Source organism: Phocoena sinus, chromosome 2 (genome assembly GCF_008692025.1).
Source record: "Phocoena sinus isolate mPhoSin1 chromosome 2, mPhoSin1.pri, whole genome shotgun sequence".
NCBI lineage: Eukaryota > Metazoa > Chordata > Mammalia > Artiodactyla > Phocoenidae > Phocoena > Phocoena sinus.
Genome location: NC_045764.1, coordinates 143,360,465 through 143,379,878, shown reverse-complemented (window position 1 = coordinate 143,379,878; position 19,414 = coordinate 143,360,465). Strand labels below are relative to the sequence as shown.

Here is a 19,414-nt window from a genome sequence, read left to right as displayed (position 1 = left end):
GGGAAAGATGGTGAGTGAGATTAGGTAATGGTGGAACATCAGGTGGAAATATCCAGAGGAAGTTGTAAATGAAGGCTTGAATTTACAAAAGAGGTTAAGTTTAGGGCTACAGATATGGGAAGTTACCTGCATATATTTGACATGAGAGGAAAACTCTAAGGGAGAATTTAGAGAGAGTGGAAGACACAGTAGAGAACAGCATCCTAGGGGAATATTCCAATTAGGGAATGGGATCAAGATAAGGAACAATGAAGAAAAAAAGTAGTAGTTGGCAGGGCATCAAGAGAGAACAATCATGGAACACCAGGAAAGAGACAGTTTCAAGGTGGTGGGTGAGGAATGGCACTGATGTCAAATGATATAGACAGTTTAAGGAAGATAAATATCAGAGCAGGTTTTAGAGGTTAGGAGGTGAATAGTATACTCAGGAAAGCAGTCTCTGTACTAATGGGGGGCAATAATGAGATTTGGGAGTTTGAGGAGAAAGTGCAGAGTGAGGAAGGAAAGCCAGCATGTGTAGACCTCTCTTTCAACAAAGCTGGTAGTGGATAGGAGGTGAATATGCAGTAGCTCAAGGAGGCAAGAAGGTTTTTAAATATAGGTTCTCTTCTGATAGCGGTAATCTTTGTCTTTTTGGATGTGAAAGGAGGATGAGCCACTAGAGAGAAAATAATCAGAGAACATAGAAGACACAGGAAGTAATTTAGAAATCAAAGTTCTGAGGAAGGTGAGAAAAAGTGGGTCTAAAGGTACAAGTAAAGGAATTGTTCTTAGAAAGAAGTACCTTTTCCTTTTAGATTGGAAGAAAGGAGGATAGCTAAAGGAATGGGGAAATTTTCGAGGTAATGAGACGGGAAGAAGAGATCTCACCTAGTTCAGTTTGACAAATATATGTATTTTTTACCTTTACTTTTTTCCCATAAAGGTGGTTAGGTCATCTGCCAAGAGTACAAAATAGGGCTGCTACTGAGGTTTAAAGAGGGTATAGAGTGTATGAATGAACTATCATACTGGAACTGGAAGAATGTACTAGAAAATCAACAAGACAGTTACATCAGAATTACTGAACAACTTTAAGTGCCAGGTTGCCATTAAATGGCAGTAATTTGTAGTTGTTCAGGTAATCATAGTTCTATGAATTTTTTCAGTAATGTTTTTCTGCTTGGGAGCAAAAATGGAGAAAGTGGAGAATGGAGTCATTCACTTTGGGTATTACCACAGTAAGCAAAGGAATAGGTTAAAGGAGTGAAGCTATCTAAAGTGTTATGAAGGCAACTTTAAAGTGGTGAGTCATAGTCCTTAATCTGGACAAGAAGTATAATGTGGCTAGAAGAAAGTAATGGACTATCTAACCTGATAGGTTTCAGAGATTGCCATTAAAAGCTGGGGAAATGAAATTTAAGGAAGTGGGAAGCATTGTGGAATAGTGGAAAAAAGTCATTACAGCCAAAAGATTTAGGTGTGAAACCAGGCTTCATCACTTACACAACATATATAATGTTGGGTAAGTTGCTTTGTTTTTGAGCTTCAAGTTTCTCTTATGTAAAAAGAAGGATAATTATATTAACCTCATAGTGTTGCTTTAATCATAAAGCACATAGCGGTACTGGTCATAGTAGACACTCAACTTCTTATTCCTTCTCTTATTAGTGGGGACAAAGATTTTAAAGATTCTACTTTTATAATAACAGCTGCTTGTGGCAGCTCCCAAAGAACAGTATATGGAAATTTTAGACAGACTTTATATATCTAAAGTTTAAACTTGTTTGTACAGACATCTGTTATTGAGAGTGGCCAAGAGATTTACAAAAGACAGAATAAAATAAGGAGAGGCATAGTGGAGATAAATACACTTAGTTCTGTGTATGTGTATGTGTGTGTGCGTGAGAGAGAGAGAGAGAGAGAGAGAGAAAGAGAGAGAGAAAGGGAGATAGGAAGAGAGAGGGAGAGACAGGGAAGGAGGGGGTAGGAAGAATGAGAATGAATAGAAATGAATGAATGAGTTATGGAATATGGCAGAAGGTGACTGAAACTAGAAGAAAACTCACCATCTATGGAAGGAATATTTATTGCTAGTACTTTGGGTAACTAGATAACAAGCATACAATCTTGACTTCCTGAAGCTAATGGCAGCTGGCTGACTGATGTCCAGTTTAAAGACCTAAAATTCACCATCTACAGTTTCAAGGGAAACAATATATTTTATGGAATGGAGCTCATCTTGATGTTTCACTTTCTCTTATCTTCTACCTTGAATTCACTGGCAAATCCTGTTTGTTGATTTTACCTTCAAAATGTATCCTGGATCTGATTACTTCTCACCATCTCCACTACCATTCTAGTCCAAATCTCTTGCTGGAGTATTGCATATCCTTTCCTTTTTAAAATTTATTTTAATTTTTAATTTTAATTTAATTGTGTGTGTGTGTGTGTGTGTGTGTGTGTGTCAGGCAATTTTATCAGCATTGGTAATACAGTAGTGAACAAACAATACAAGTTTCAAAGAGGTACAGACAGTAACCACTGCATATCCTTTTAACTGGCCTCCCGGCTTTTCACTTTTTCTCTCCCATATGCCAAGCCATACATATAGAAGTCAGAGTGATCATTTAAAAATTTAAGACATTTTATGTTCCATGCTATGTTTCGCTTCCTCAAAACTGTCCATTTAGAATAAAATGATCTTGTTTCTGTTACCTCTCCAAGCTCATCTCCTTTTACTTTTCTCCTTTCCCTCTATACTTCAGCCACATTGGCCTCCTTGCTGTTCCTCAAACTTGATAAGCATGTACTCCAGGGCTTTAGTGTTTGTTGTCCCCTCTGCTTGAAACACAGTTCTGTTCACGAGGCATATACCCTCAATGGCTTCAGATTTCCACTCTAATTTCCCCTCATCAGTGTGGCCTGATTAGCCTTTGTAAAACAGAGGACTCTACCTGTCTACCAGTCAGGTCCGGGACAAGAAAACCAAAACTCCTCTAGGTATTTCAAATGGAGGGGGTAGGAGAAGAGAGGATTTAATGCATGGGATTGGTTACAAATGTGTTGGCAGGGTTGGAGAAACAAAAGAAGAAACGTGTATTACTTAAGATCAGTAACTGCAGTCACCATCGTCCCCAGGGCTGTTGGAGGAAAGTGATGTTACTGAGTTGAGGAGATATACTCCTGCTACCTTCTTTCCACCTTCTAATACCATGTTAATGCATCTCAATGGCAAAACCTAACTGGACCACAGCTGGAAAGAGAGTCTGGGAAACTGTTTTCAGGCTTCCAGCTTTATTGTATAGGGGAGAGAACAAAAGGGCTGATGTGGAATAAGTTTCAATAGATAATACCTGGCATATACCTCTTCTGCTAGCATTCTGTATTATCTCACTCGGCTTTTTAAAAATTCATATCATTTACCACTATATGTTTGTTTATTGACTACCTGCCCCCCCCATCAGAATATAAATTCTTTAAGAGCAGAGGCTTTCTCTGTCCTGCTTGCTGCTGTATCTCTAGGAGTCAGAACACTGCCTGACATCAGTATGGTAGCATACTAAAAGGGGAGGGGTTGTGAGAGAAGACTGCCTCAGTGGAAAGGAGTATTTTGTCACTGACATTGTTTAGGATTGCCAGTGCATGGTGATAATAAAGAACAACATGACTTGTAGTTAGTTTTATTACTGTTTTCGAATTTTCTGCAGACAGTGCATTCTTTTATGTGAGGGTAAAGCCTTAATAAAACGCTTTCACCATGTCTAAGGACAAATTTGAACTTGGGTTAACTTTCTAGCTCAGTTCCTCTGGAAATTTGATAAAGAAAAATGTCAGCTTGTTAGCAGGCAACACTTCTATGGTAAAATGGTCTCTGATTAGTAACTTGCATATGGAATGGAAGAAATTACAGATGACCTATAAATCCCTAGTGGAAAGCCAAGCTTTGGGCTTCCACGAATGTGGTGACACTTGAAGCTGGGCATATCCCTTGTAGGGACTCTGGAAGTTGCCTAAGATTGTTATAAGAAATATTGATTCCTATGTAGGAGATGGTGCTTCTAAGTTGCTGGCTCCCATACTCCCCTAGTAGAATTCTTGTTCCCTTGCACTTAAATGTCACTTGAAGAACAAAGAGAACAGCTGTTGGGTGGCTGTGTGAACTGCTAAGATGACTGGTCCCACTGAAGAAAGCATGATGCTCCCCTGCTGGATGCTGAGTTTCCTGTTCAATATCTTTCTAAGTAAGCTGGTTCAAGGTACAGTATATTCATATATTGTTAAGTCTGATGTTTAGTTAAGAGAACCTCTGGTGAGCATTCCAGCGTGTAACAGATGCTTAATAAATATATATTGAACAAATACATGAGGTTGGAAATGTACGACCACAATTAAGTAATTACTGAATGGTATTCTATTACCTAAATTTTAACCTGCATAGTTTGTCAAAATCAACAAATGTCTACAACAGCTGGTCTGTGTTAGTTATTGTTTACAACTCTACCTTCCCAATTCTAAAAGAATTCCTTCATCCTGAATAAGATCATGTAGTCACAAAATACAGAGCAGGCTTTAAATATAGTATACATAGACATCTTGTATGGCATTCTTTGGGTTGGCTAAGGTTACTGTTTTGCTTAGCAATACACCACACTGGATTCAAGAGGTGGCGTATGTGAAGCCATACATATCAGGGGAAATCAGAACTAATACTTAAGGGGAGCTTGTGCTGTGACTGAATAAATTATAGACTTGTCACATTCATAGACAAATGTAATTTCTTTTGGCCTTTCTGAAATAAATGAGTACTTTTTTTTCCTTATTATTTTCTGGCTATCTGAGGATCTCAAGCCTCAGGAGAGATACTATGCATTATTTATCACTTTTATCTCTAGTTTCCAGTATAGTGTCTGGCATAGAGGTATTCAACAAACATTTGTTGAACTAAACTATATGGTGATAGAGAGTCATAATAATAGCTAACTTTGGATGGGAGTAGGGAGGAATGTCAAACTACATGGAACCAGAGATCATGGAACTTAGAAGCATCATTCCCTTGGAAAACCATGTTAAGTACAGCAGGCCAGAAAACGCAGGGGAATCTGTCAAAGCTTCTCTAAGGACAATCAAATCTATGGGGGCAGGGAACTAGGACTACAAAATCTTCTTTAGATTCTACCATGTATGTACCATCTCTATTCTCACCCCGTCACTTTTCCCTACTACTAGTAAATAGTTTTAATAAAGGGTATAAAAGATAGCTTAGGGGCTTCCCTGGTGGCACAGTGGTTGAGAGTCCGCCTGCCGATGCAGGGGACACAGGTTCGTGCCCCAGTCCGGGAAGGTCCCACATGCCATGGAGCGGCTAGGCCCGTGAGCCATGGCCACTGAGCCTGCGCGTCCAGAGCCTGTGCTCTGCAACAGGAGAGGCCACAACAGTGAGAGGCCCGCATACCGCAAAAAAAAAAAAAGATAGCTTAAAAAATACTACCAATGTACTCTGGGGGATAACTGATAATATTAATCCAGGCCTACAAAGTCATTAGGAAGAACACAATAAATGTAGCTTAAACAAAGCTGCCTAATAACTAGTCGTCTATTAGTTTGCTCATTGTACTTAGCTTTCTTAAACCCCATGAAGTCACTTAGATGCACAAAGCATATAAATAAATCTCAAATAAGAATAGATCATTAAGTCAACCAGTTTAACAGAAATTTCTTTCTGATGCTGAACATAGTATCAGTTCGTCCTAGGGATATTAGAATCATCACTTTGTAGATCAATTAAAAAGAATGTTTATTTTGGGTCAGTCAATAGTTTTTGGGAATGACTAGCACACCTATACTGGGAAGTAAGCAAATCTAGAATTCTGATTTACCTCTCCATTAGCAAAACAAAACATTCTTTTCTTTTGCCTTTTCCAAAAGAGCTAGAACGGTAATAGACCCTTGAAAACATCCATCTCCAAGACTCTAGGAAATTAAAAATAATGGTAGCAACCTCTTTTTAGAGGTTAAAAGAGAAAAAAAAAAAACAAAATCTTGTTAATCTGTTTAAAAATAGTATAAGATCTAAAGGAATTACTTAAAAAAATCTCAATAGTTTGATTCTGCTTTTAGGCTTTGAATTTCCAGCGGATTCACTTTTCAATATTCCCAGTTTGACCTTACAGCTTCCAATTGAAGTTTTGTATAACTTAAGCATACAGGGAACAGGAAGTTTTTCAAGAGTTCTCATAAAAAGACTGACTAAATTCCCCTTCCTAAATCAGGGCTGAAATGACATTTTGACACATTCTGAATAGCATGCTACTAGAGGTGCCATCTTTAGAGAAAAAAAAACCCTCTGATTTTCAAATCCTTCCTGGTGATTAAAGATCACATGGAATGTTTAGCAAGAAAAGGGGCTAGCCATGGTGTCCTAGTTCGTTGAATTATTTCCCACACAGAGGTGGCCCATCATCTCAGCAGCAGGGTATGCACAATTGATTGTCCCAACAGACTAAGTACTTGGTTTGCACAGTTGAATACCTACAGCTAGCAGTCAACATTCTTTGTTTATATGTACTGAGTGTGTGGAAGGTCATTGGTTGTAATATTTCATTTTAGTAAATGGAAGGGAACATTTCTTAATATGTAATTTCTAGTTCTTCCTTTTCATTTTCTGTACTTGAACTATCCTGAGGCCAATTTATTATTTCCTTGTTATAGAAATGTGGTAAGATCTATAATCCTTAATGTTCTATTTATAACACAGAACACAGAATGTCAGAAATACTTTCATCTGAAAGCCCCACTACCCACCATCTTTCCCCTGCTGTCACCCCCCTCCGCTTTTTTTCCTTACCTCATTCCCTGTTGACATGACTGCAACCACTGGAAACTTATTAACTTCAACCTCTGTGACACCTACAGTTGCCAGAAGACCAATCTCTGAGGGGCCCATGTGGGTTCCTTTGGCCAAAACACATTCCCCTCTTTTAATGTCATGGCCAATGGGTCTGAAAGTCAAAGCAGAACCATAAACAGTATGACTAAGAACAGTATTTTCTCAACTCAGGGGAAACGTTAGTGTTAAAGAAGGAGGACACTCAAGGGGGAAAAAGTGAAGAGATGAGGCAGGACCAGAATACTAAAACGAAGAGATTCTAAAAACTCTATGCTTTTTTAATTAAAAAAATTAAATCACATAACAGAAGACAGAAATAGATTTGTATCTATTGCTGTTAAACAGGAATATGTTACTTCATGTTTGAAAGTTATTTTATAAATTGTTTTGTATCACATTATAGTCCAAAACACCAATTGCAATCTTTCTCTGATGTAAGGCAAGCATTTATATGAAAATATCTAATGCCATGTCCACAGCTTGTTAGCTTTGTGGTGAGGAGAATAATGCTAATGTTACAGTCATGGAGATAATTTCCATTTAGACCACTTAGGCTGGTCCAGTTCTGTGGCTGCATAGGTCCATTCACTCTTGGCCTGACGCCACAGGAACTGGAGAAGTATAGCTTTGTTACAAAACGTTGAGCAAATTAGCATTAAGAGAATCAGGGCAAACATATTCAATTGTAAGAAAAATCATTTGACAAATATACACTACTTATGGTAAGACAGTAGTCTCATCTTTGTATATAAGCAGTAGTACATTATTCCATTATTATTGGCAGTCAATAGAGGAGAGGCTTTCAGCTAATTATATAAATACTCAACTCTGAAAGTATCTGTGTTAATATCAAATTCTGGATTACCAAGGGGTAGGGATGGGTAATTCTGGATTATCTAGGAGGAGGATTAACTGTGGATTATGTAGGCTCATGACTTTGCCTCCTTCTCGTGTTGCTTTTGAATATTTCATTTGCCTTTACCAACTTTACAAAAAAGTAGGGAGGGCACACATGGGATACAGAATTCAGAAAATTAATTTTGCTACTTGTTAAAAGCCCTGAAAGCTAATGGTTAACTGATTGAGCTGTGAATTTATAATAGCCATGCTCTCCTGAGTTCATGATCATGGCAGAAACAAAAGTTGGCTATACATTCTATATGTTATGAACTTACCTGATATCTTGGCCTGGCCGAGCTTGCACCAGAATTCGTACTTCAAGCTCCTCAGTGCCCTATAATAAGAGCAAATCATGTAATTTCAAACAGAATAATCTAACTGAATTTTGAACAATAGAATTTAGCTACTCAGATGCTTTCATCATCAGATAGGCCCAGAATATATAAAAATATAGAGGAACAGAAAAGCCTTTGCTAAACCCTTTGAACATGATGAATTTCTACCACACGTTCCTGAAAAATCAGCTTTGATGCCAAGGAATGAATGAATGAATAAATAAACAAACAAACATTTTCACTGATTCTCATGCTTTTAAAAAATGTACCAATTCAAATACTGACTCTTACTTTGTAAGCAGCGTTCTTTAGGAAAAAAAAAAAAGATGGCTACCCTAATAGATACAGTGAATATGCATGGAGATAACCTGTCTCTTCTAAATCATGGGTTCAATACTATGCCAAGGTTCCTTGCATATATACCTGCAGGTATTTCTGAAATACTTGCAGAAATTTCAGTGAAGGACTTATAGTTTATCTGGTAGTAGATTTCTATAAATTAATGGTGATCATCATTTTTACATTTATGGACTGTGAATAACATTGTGACACTGGAACTGTGTCTTGTCATCTGGCAGAGTCTGTGGAGGCATGTGTTCTGGATTTCAATGCTCTGCTGGCTTCACTGATGCCAATAAATCTGTTGGACAGTTTTAACAGCAGGGCAATGTGATCTGTGTGCTAAGAGTTGAATTTTATAAGACTTACCTGTGGGAAGGTGATTAAAGAGAAAATCCCCAAATTAAGAAAAGAGGGTGTGTCTCAGCATGGCCAAATTTTACTATATACCCAGCCGAGGAGAATATATATTTGTTATTAATTCTAACTTTAAAAATACAAGATATCTTAAACTTCTCAAAACAAGTAAGATAGCCAGTCATTAAAGCATCAGTTGAAATTATTCTTTTATTAGTGACTGATCCTCTGGTTTCAATAACTGCCACTAGTTTCAGTGAGATAAAGGCCTACTTAGAACAGAGTCCTTTATTTTAGGCAATAGAGGGGGAACTGACATAAATTTAATGTTTCCAGACTGTAATTTGGCGGCACAGATTTTCCTGAATTATAGAAAACCAGAGCTGAAAGGATCATTTGGTTTAAATGCTTGGCTTAGTGTAATATTCAAGAACTTGCCCAAGTGTTCTTTGTTAAATTCTTCTCTATTAAGATCTCCTTCACATTTTATCAGAAGCTAGTCTTGATGAACAAGTTTCTCAGCTAGATGATAAGTCAACAGTTAATATCTCTGCTCTTCTATCTTGAGGTAGTTTCTTTCCTTGCTTGCATATGAAATTTCTTGGCTCAAATGTGGCTCAAATTCTGCTGTAATCACAGTAATGATCATAAAAACATCTACTATAACAAAAGGTTTTCAAGCCTAAGGCAGTTCCTTATTTACTATACACTACAATGTAAGGTTCTAACATAACCAAAAAAATTGGGCTAATCTCATAAACATTGCAGAAAATAGGCATGACTTATAATACTGCCATAGGAATGGAGCCATAAGACCTGGTAATGACATACATCATCAGATTCCCTGATCAGTTCAGTATCTTCCACTTGTACTACTGCATCAGCACCACAGGGGATTGGAGCACCTGTTGTAACCCGCATGACTTGTCCTGGCATTACTGTCTGAGTCGGCTGGAAATACAAACATGCAAGAAAGAGTTGATTTACTTTACTGCTGCAAAGGAAAAGTCTGCAGGAGATGTGACAGTTTTTGAAACAAACCATAAAAGGAAAATCTTACAGTCTTATTCATTTTGGGAAAATGTAATAAAAGTCACAAACAAATATACTTACACCAAAGAGGCTTTCGTTTGACTTAAGTAATGACTTAATTAGATGTCTTTCTTGGTGCCCTACTTTCCTTTGGAAGAACTACCACTTATATTTGCCACTACTGTCTCTCACTCATTGTGAATTTTCTTAATATATGTAAAGTGATTTTACAGTCTTTAAAAAAATACCATGTAATATGATTTTATGAATGACAATTATGAAAAACCATCATGTTGATCATTTACTGAAGTTCTGATGTTTGAGAAATGTAGTATTTTATTAACCAACGTTTTAGTTAAATAAAGGCAAGCCAGAAAAATTATTTTAATTATTACTCTTGAAAATCTTTATAAAATATATTAGTTCACCTTGCAACTAATAATAAAAGTCTAACAAATGTAAATAAATCATTTAAAAATGATTCCAGTGTCTGTAATGATTTGGGTTAAATATTATATCCAAGATTTTTATTGTTTGAGCTCTCATATGAATGGTATGGGAGACTGACTACAGGACCTACCTTGCACACTTCCTCCCAGCACAGGAAAAATCATATTTCTGTCAGCTCCATCTAATAGGTTTGATCTGGCCTCAGAAGAGTCACTTGTCATGGGTCATGATTTAGGTCAGATTTGGGAAAAGGAATGCTTTAAATTTCCCCAAAAAGAAAATTCTGAGATAACATTAATTCCCCAATAAAAATGATATCTTTCCAAAGACATCTGCTTCTTAGGTATTTAAAATTTTAGGTTACAACACGTAAATATTCTTAACACTACTGAACTGTACACTTAAAAATGGTTAAGATGGTACTTTTTATGTTATACATTTTTTACCACATTAAAAAATATTAGGGCATGATTAAGGAAAAATACCCTTCCACTAGATGTACAATCAAAGTAAAACTGGAAATTTATTTGTTAGAAAAGCCTTAAAAAGCTTATTTCCATAATGTTATTGCTGTAAACAATACCATCAATAGCTAATATTTACTGAATACTCAATCTATGCTAGGCAGTGTTAGGTGCATTATTATATTCCAGAATATAAGCCTTATAAAGACAGAAATTTTCATTTTCTGTTTGCCTCTCTAGATCGCATCGTCATTTTCCTGTGCTGTGGCCCATAAGGCCAACCTCTATGGACTGTTTCAACCAGGTTCCCATCACTCTGGCTTCTGGTTAGGTTCAGCCAATGGGAGGGGCCAACAAGAGATCAGAGGGTAGGAGAGAGAGAGAAGTACAATTTTTATTCCCCTTGCCCTTTCCCTGCTGGGCTGCAGTTTGGTGATGGGTATGCCATTTCTACTACTGATGCCACAGCTCCTATTAGGTGGACCTCTCCCATAGCTATCAATCTCCCAGGTCTAGGTACTACTCTCTCCCTTTGCCCCTTCAAACCTAGAGGAGGTAATGAAATCTCCCTGTTGCTAGTACCTGAGTGCTTCACATTCCTTTGTTAGTTTCCCCTAATCCTGTCTATATCTTGGGTAGAGTCATTTCATTAATCTTTAATCACCCTCTTTCCAGACACATTTATTGCTCTATCATCCCAAAGCCTAGAAAGTGTCTGGCACAAAGTTGGTAGTCAATAAATATTTCCAGAATGAATGAATAAGTATGCATGGTCTCATTACCACAACAACTACATGAACCATGTAATCCTCCTTGGCTTACAACTCCGGTGTTCTCACTGATTTTCTCCCACAAGTCACTGGAGAAAGGTTCTTGGGATCAAATCTGGCATTGAACTACATACTTTATATCCCCTTATCATGTTATTTGACAAAAAGACACTTCAGGGCTTCCCTGGTGGTGCAGTGGTTGAGAGTCCGCCTGCCGATGCAGGGTACACGAGTTCATGCCCCGGTCCGGGAAGGTCCCACATGCCGCAGAGCGGCTGGGCCCGTGAGCCATGGCCGCTGAGCCTGCGCGTCCGGAGCCTGTGCTCCGCAATGGGAGAAGCCGCAACAGTAAGAGGCCCGCGTACCGCAATAAAAACAAAACAAAACAAAACAAAACACATTTCAGGCTTATTTGGAATTGTTACATTCTACTGTAATTTTCTACCAAGATAATGCATAGAATTAAAAAAAAAAGCCTAGGGCCCAATGCATTAATTTTTAAAAATTTTTAGTTTTGGCTGCATTGCGTCTTTGTTGCGGTTCGTGGGCTTCTCATTGCAGTGGCTTCTCTTGTTGTGGAGCACGGGCTCTAGGCATGTAGGCTTCAGTAGTTGCAGCACGCGGGCTCAGTAGTTGTGGCTAGCAGGCTCTAGAGTGCAGGCTCAGTAGTTGTGGGGCGCGGGCTTAGTTGCTCTGCGGCATGTGGGATCTCCCTGGACCAGGGCTCGAACCCGTGTCCCCTGCATTGGCAGGTGGATTCTTAAGCACTGCGCTACTGGGGAATTCCTCAATGCATTAATTTTTTTTCAACCCCAGATACTACTTATTATCTGGTGCATCTCTTAATTCACTAAACATGACCATTTTGCAGTGCAGTGATTTTTGATGAAAAGCATTGTTTTGATATATGTGTTTTTTAGTAGAGGTGCTAATGTCAAAACTATCTTCTGAGACTGTGCAATAAAAATATTTAATGTAGGTCTAAAGAAGTCCTTTTTTTCCCCTGAAAGTGCCTTTCTGGCTAAGGCAGAAAGTGATTCCCAAAGTGAGTTTCAGGGTAGTTGCTTCTTAAGCTGATGTGTGTTAGCCTGGAGCCCTCCCTCAATTTAGTCTGATTCAATGAACCATATTATGTAAATTTACTTCAAGCTTTACTGTGGCTATACCTGTAATTTTCTCTGCTTCTTGGCTTAAACCAACTTTAAAGAAGTGTTTCTGTGTGGCCGCTAAATAAAAAATTTGGCTCCTCTCCAAAACCAGTAATTCTAAATGGTAGGTGAAGGATTCCCACCAGCTCACTTATATTAAATCTAATGTAAAAGATATTACTGGATATATAAAGACATTTATATATCTACTTAGAGTAGACATATAACCTGCAATTGAATTGAATCAACTGGAAAAACTCTAGCAATAAAGTACTTCCTTTAGATTGTTAAGACTACCAACTCTTTTTTAAATTTTTATTGATATAGGTACCTTATATACTTTATAGAAAGTAAAAACTATAAAAATCTTGATTTTTCCTTAATAGAGATATTGAGTTGGATTTTTTGAACTTTGTCCAATGATAGCACTTCATAATTACACAACTGAAACTGTCCAATGTTAACCAATAGGACCAAACTATAAGTGATTTAAGGTTAAGTATTTTGGTACACCAATAAACCATGTTGTAAATAACTGTCTCAGTGTATGCAATGGTCCCCTAGTGCTCAAGTGTATTTACTTTAAATAAGTGAGCAATTTGGCTCTTGCAAGATCCCTGAGATTGCTGTAAAGAGTGTATGTGTATGATACATCAGTTATAGATAAAGTACATCACAGGTAACTTGAGGAAAAACCCTGTTTTCTTATATAGTTTTGACCTTTTTTCCCATCAAAATTTTATGAAAACTTACAAGAAGTTGGCAATTTTTTAATTTCACAACTTTTCTTGGGCTCCTTGTTATCAGTTGGAAGTCTTAACTAGTAAATAAAGTTTAGGGGTCCATAAGGCTCTTAACAATCTGCTACCTATGCCTAAGTATTCTAGGCAGTAACTACCACAAACGATTTGCAATTTCCTAATACCATGTAATTTTTCAAACACCACTGGGTCTTGACTTATACTGTTCTTTCTGCTTGGAATGTTCCTTTTTCATTTCTGTTTCTGTTTTTGTAAAACTCTCTTAGGCCCAGCTCCAATGTCATCTGCCTAGCCCTTCTAGGACAAAATGCTCAACCTCTCTATTGTGCTCCATAGCACATGACTGAGAGCATTAGTTTAACACTTAATATATTGTATTATATTTAGTTGTTTATACTCTGTCTCCTCCACTATATGTAAACTATTAAGAGTAGTAATCATGTATTAATCTATTTTATATTCCTAGAACCTAGCACAGTGCTTCTTGGTACAAACAGTAGGTATGTTTGATAAATATTGGATAGACTCAGTTGAAGATCAGAGAAGTACTCCTTGAATAATTGATATTTTGGGGCTTTGTTAAAAAAAAATGGATGCTTTGTATGTCCATTGCTGATGGATACACATACCAAGAGGTCAAGTAAGTTATGAGGTCATAATGCAAGTTATTTATAAAAAAACGACCTAGGTCTAGTTGTTCTTTTTGTCAGGAGAACAGTCATGAAGAGCAAAACCAGCCTGTGCACAGCATGGACAAGGATCTAATTACTACAGTGTCAGGCTTAGCTTCAGAGACCTGTACACAGTACTCCTCAATGCTTGGATGTAGAGGTGAGGCAGCTAGGGTTACCACCATTGGCACCATCCTTCTCCTATATACTTCCTCAACCCCTCTCTATTTTTAGCACATATGGGAGTACATGCTAAGGCGTGGGATATAGCTTTTGCTCAAACTGCCCTATTTATTTATTTATTTCCTCCTTTATTTTATTTATTTATTGCAGTACGCGGGCCTCTCACTGTTGTGCCCTCTCCCACTGCAGAGCATAGGCTCCGGACGCACAGGCTCAGCGGCCATGGCTCAAGGGCCCAGCCGCTCCGCGGCATGTGGGATCTTCCCAGACCGGGTCACGAACCCGCGTCCCCTGCATCAGCAGGCGGACTCTCAACCATTGCACCACCAGGGAAGCCCCCCTCCTTTATTTTTATATAATCCTTATGAGTGTTCGGTGGTAGCAGAAGAGAAAAGTGCGTTGGTTTTCCCTTTGCCTCTAGTCAATAAGGAAGGTGCTCTTTTAACCAACTTTCAAAACTCACTGGATTAACATATGCTCTCTATTTCCTATTGAACGTAATGATGCCTACAGACCCTTGTTTGAAACTGTTAGACTCTTCTCTTGTACACCTAAGATTCAACCGAGTTTGCTCCCAAACTTGTTTGTGGCAATAGTTGCTACTGAATTAAGTTATTTAAATAAATATTACACAAACCAATGATATATGAGTGTAAAAGGAGCTATTTTTTTCCTATAAAAATTAAGTTAAACCTTTGGAAAAACTCATTTAAAAAAGGCTGCTAAAAAGAACTGATGTCAAATTAGGTATGGGTGAAGCAACTGTAAAAGAAATTATAAAAATATAATAAAAATCTAGAAGGATTCTATACTTAGATACTTTGCAAAGGCCTTAAATTTTTTTCCACTTTTTTTTTTTTTTTTTTTTTTGCGGTACGCGGGCCTCTTTTTTTTGAGGTACGCGGGCCTCTCACTGCTGTGGCCTCTCCCGTTGCGGAGCACAGGCTCCGGACGCGCAGGCTCAGCGGCCAAGGCTCACGGGCCTAGCCGCTTCGCGGCATGTGGGATCTTCCCGGACCGGGGCACGAACCCGCGTCCCCTGCATCGGCAGGCGGACTCTCAACCACTGCGCCACCAGGGAAGCCCTTTTTTCCACTTTAAAGAAACTAAAACTTGAAATCACATATAATGCCTTTTGGGTATAAGAGAAGTTCAAATAGCAGATACTTATTAAAAGAAAAGCCTTAGGGCTTCCCTGGTGGCGCAGTGGTTGAGAGTCCACCTGCCAATGCAGAGGACGCGGGTTCGTGCCCCGGTCCGGGAAGATTCCACATGCCGCGGAGCGACTGGGCCCGTGAGCCATGGCCACTGAGCCTGCGCGTCCGGAGCCTGTGCTCCGCAACGAGAGAGGCCACAACAGTGAGAGGCCCGCGTACTGCAAAAAAAAAAAAAAAAAAAAGCCTAGCTCTCCATCAAATTACTGACAAATAAATGTTCATTTATTTAAGTTACATTTACATTTATTTTAAAAGTAAAAGATAATTTCCCACTTGTAACTTATTTCCAATTAAATGACCAATTACTGGTATCCAAAGCATTAATTAAGAGGACTTCTGTTGTACTTCGACCATGGCCCATCAGTGCTTCGTTTCTATTAAGAAATACCTGTTCTCTGGTTAGCTCCCTGATGAGAAAAATTAATCAAAATGATTAGCTAGACAGATTAAATAATCTGCTTCTTCTAAATTTCCCTGTATGTAACACGAGTCCGGGAAAACTCTGCAAAGACCACTTAGAAATTTTAGCTCTATTCAAACATTAATGTTTATACCAGAAGAAAGATTCATCCAATCACAGGGCTGGAAAATGCTTGTGCGGCATGTCATCTGAGACATACCAGTAACATCATGCTGTATATTAATAGATGCAGATTCTTTCAGTTAAGAAATAATTCATTTGGTTCTTTCTCATGGGAACCATCCTTTCATCTCTTTGATAACCTGTCTAATCCTTCTCTAAGATTTCCATTACAACAATGGCAGAAGTCTAGAATTAGAAGCCCTAAGTCCATGAAACTAAAATCTTTAGGGCCTTTCAGGCTTATGAATCTCACCTGTTCACCAGCTTGGGATTCCCCAATGATGAAACGATCTCCTGGGCCATCGGCAGCTGTGAGATGAACAGAACCAAGAACAATCATCAGAATGGACCTATAGCAAAGAATAAGAACCTAGTGTTGGAATTCTAAAACTTGACTCAAATGATCAGATAAGGCTTCAGGAAAGTGGAATACTTTTCTGATCTCCTAGTTTAGAAAAGGGCTTTGTTATTACTAGTTTGATCTTCGGTATCCACAACTCACAAGAACCAACAGAAGTGGTCCAGATTGTGCCTTTTCTTGGTGTCTCTGGAGATAGTTTTCTTGTTGTTCCATAATTTCCACTCTTGCACTTTTTAATAGGAAGTTCTTTTAGCCTATCGTCCTAAATAAATGGGTATGTATGTGTTATATGTGTGTACACACTCATGGAGACATATGTATGAAGTAGCAAGTGAAGTAGGAAGAACATATATTCTTTTCTTCATTTGACACTTGAAGGAAATGAGTTACAGAATGAAGAAACTCAGGTAGAAAAGGTTCAGTACCTTTAACAAGTTCTGGCTAGTGGTAGAGCTAGGACTAAAACCCCAGTCTCTGAATTTCCAATACAGTATTTTTTTTTTATGATGGATCAAAATTCTGTTTCTAAATCAAAATACACAGGCAGTGCTGCATCACAATTCCCATTGACTGTTTATTTTTAATTGGAAGAAACACTTTCAGAGTTGAGACGGAAAAGACTTCTCATCCAATTTTTTCTATATACAGTATAGTAATGGCTGGATGAAAAAATATTCCTGGAGATAAATGTATTCAAAAGAGTTTTCTTCACATACAATTGGATTTCAGACCAATACTATTGGCAAGGCAATGCATACCTAATGAGTTTCATGATCATGACCATTATCTCCTTGTAATCAGCATACAGCAAGGGTTTGGGGGCACATACACAGCAAAGATAACACTATTTATATGAATATTTTAATCATATTTGCAGTCATGTTGATAAATAATTAAAAGTATTTTCCCTCTTTTAGAAAGGATATATAAAATTTATTGTTTCTTGGACTTCCCTGGTGGCGCAATGGTTAAGAATCCACCTGCCAATGTAGGGGATGCAGGTTCGATCCCTGGTCCAGGAAGAGCCCACATACTGTGGAGCGGCTAAGCCCAGTGCGCCATAACTACTGAGTCTGTGCTCTGGAGCCCGTGAGCCACAACTACTGAAGCCCACGAGCCACAACTACTGAAGCCCGCACGCCTAGAGCCTGTGCTCGGCAACAAGAGAAGCCACTGCAATGAGGAGCCTATGCACCGCAAGGAAGAGTAGCCCCCGCTCGTTGCAACTAGAGAAAAGCCCACACACAGCAACAAAGACCCAAAGCAGCCAAAAATAAATAAATAAATTTTAAAAAGAAAGAAAGAAAGCCAGATATAAGAGAATCCATGTAGCCTGATTACATTTATTTTTTTAAAAAATTATTGTTTCTTTATGTGACTACAAAGTAGTATTTTTTCTGAAGCCTTATATATACAATACCGTTTATAATAAGTCACTATTTTGCACAGCTGGCTTTGGTTAACCTGATGTGAAGAGGAACAAAAATTAACATTGGGTGTCTTCTACTTACTAGATGTTGTATCTTGTGCTTTTTAGACATTGTCTCAGTTAATAAACTCTTGGCTTTCTGGTGTTTTTTTGGAATGCTGTTGTATTTTCAGTGTTCACTTGTAAGAAAGAGAATACTGTAGTTTTCTTGCAATGGTATTCTTATGCTGCTTTCATGGGTTCTTTTTTCTTTCCTCTTTTTTTTTTTAATGAAACAATTTAAAACAGACATAGAAATCACTGCTTCAACAGTTATCAACATTTTACCAATTTTGTTTCATCTGCCCCCACACTTATTTCTGCAGTATTTTAAAGTTAATCATAATTTTCTTACTGTAGAAAATTAAAAAGTCAATTATCTTTCAGAGTTCTGTACTAACTGCATCTCAAAACTGAATAAACTTAGTTTTGATTATTTCTCTGCTAGAGATATTACCAGCTTTCCACCTCCCATAAGCAACCTAGATGTCTTCTCTTTTTACTTGCTCAAGGGAAAATTAGCATGGTTTTAGAGTAAAAGCTGAATCTGAATCCTGGTTCTGCCTATTATTAGCCTCAGGACTTTCAGCAAATTACTAAAACTTTCTCTAACCTTCCGTTTGCTTGTTGATAAAAATGGGAATAACCATACTTTAAAAATAATACCTTTTAAGGCTTTTTATTCCTTTCATTCATTCACTAAATTTCTACTGAGGTCTTCTGTGCTCTTAGTGTTATATTAGATGCTGGGACAGAGTAGAGAGTAAAACTAGATATTGTTTCTATTCTAATGCAGTGTCAGTCTGTTGCAATGTTTTTCAAACTCTAGATCACAAACAGAGGTGGGCTGTAAAATCATCTTGTAAAGAAAAAGAACAGAAAATATATCTCGTCACACATGGTAAAGGTGAAAATTGTGTCAAGAAACTTATTTTTGTTTATATATATGCATGCATATATATTTATATGCATTGTATATGTTATATATGTATGTGTATATCATTGGTTTGTGATGTCTAATGTATTAATGTGTGTCTTTCTATGGGTGTGGTGAAAACAAAACTCTTAAAGCCACCGATGTGAGGGAGATAGATATTAATCAAATAGTCACATTAACAAACATATAAATTTGTATATAAATACAAATTAAGAAAACCATTCTAAAGGAAAGGAACACGGTTTTATGAGAGCATACATTGAAAGTACCTGAACTACACTGGAGGGTCAGGGAAAGACACCCTGATAAAAGCATTTATGATTTGAATATGAAGGATGAGGAAGAGCTAAGTAGGCAAAAATATATGGGGATGGGGCAGAGGGAGAGGGAAAAGGAGAGGGAGAGATGGGGTGGGGGGAAGAGGGAGAGATGGGGAGAGAGGGAGAGATGGAGGGAGAGGGAGAGAGACAGAGAGGAAATGAAAATGCTTCATCTATAGATATTCACCTAAAGAAAACAGTATGTGTAAAGGCTCTGGTTCACGTCCTCCCTCTATCCTATAGTCTAGCT

At 37.9% G+C, this 19,414-nt stretch overlaps 1 protein-coding gene across 5 annotated transcripts in view; it reads right to left on the bottom strand.

Annotated features, from left to right (window-relative positions):
- Positions 1-19,414, bottom strand: part of GPHN (gephyrin) — a 636,104-nt gene that overhangs the window by 78,113 nt on the left and 538,577 nt on the right. For all 5 annotated transcript variants that reach the window (XM_032623646.1, XM_032623644.1, XM_032623643.1 and 2 more), the window contains 4 exons: positions 16,332-16,387; positions 9,631-9,750; positions 8,044-8,102; positions 6,827-6,980 (listed from right to left, as the gene is read on the bottom strand). In XM_032623646.1, coding sequence (XP_032479537.1) covers positions 6,827-6,980; positions 8,044-8,102; positions 9,631-9,750; positions 16,332-16,387 — 389 coding nt within the window. The remainder of the gene's footprint in view (positions 1-6,826; positions 6,981-8,043; positions 8,103-9,630; positions 9,751-16,331; positions 16,388-19,414) is intronic.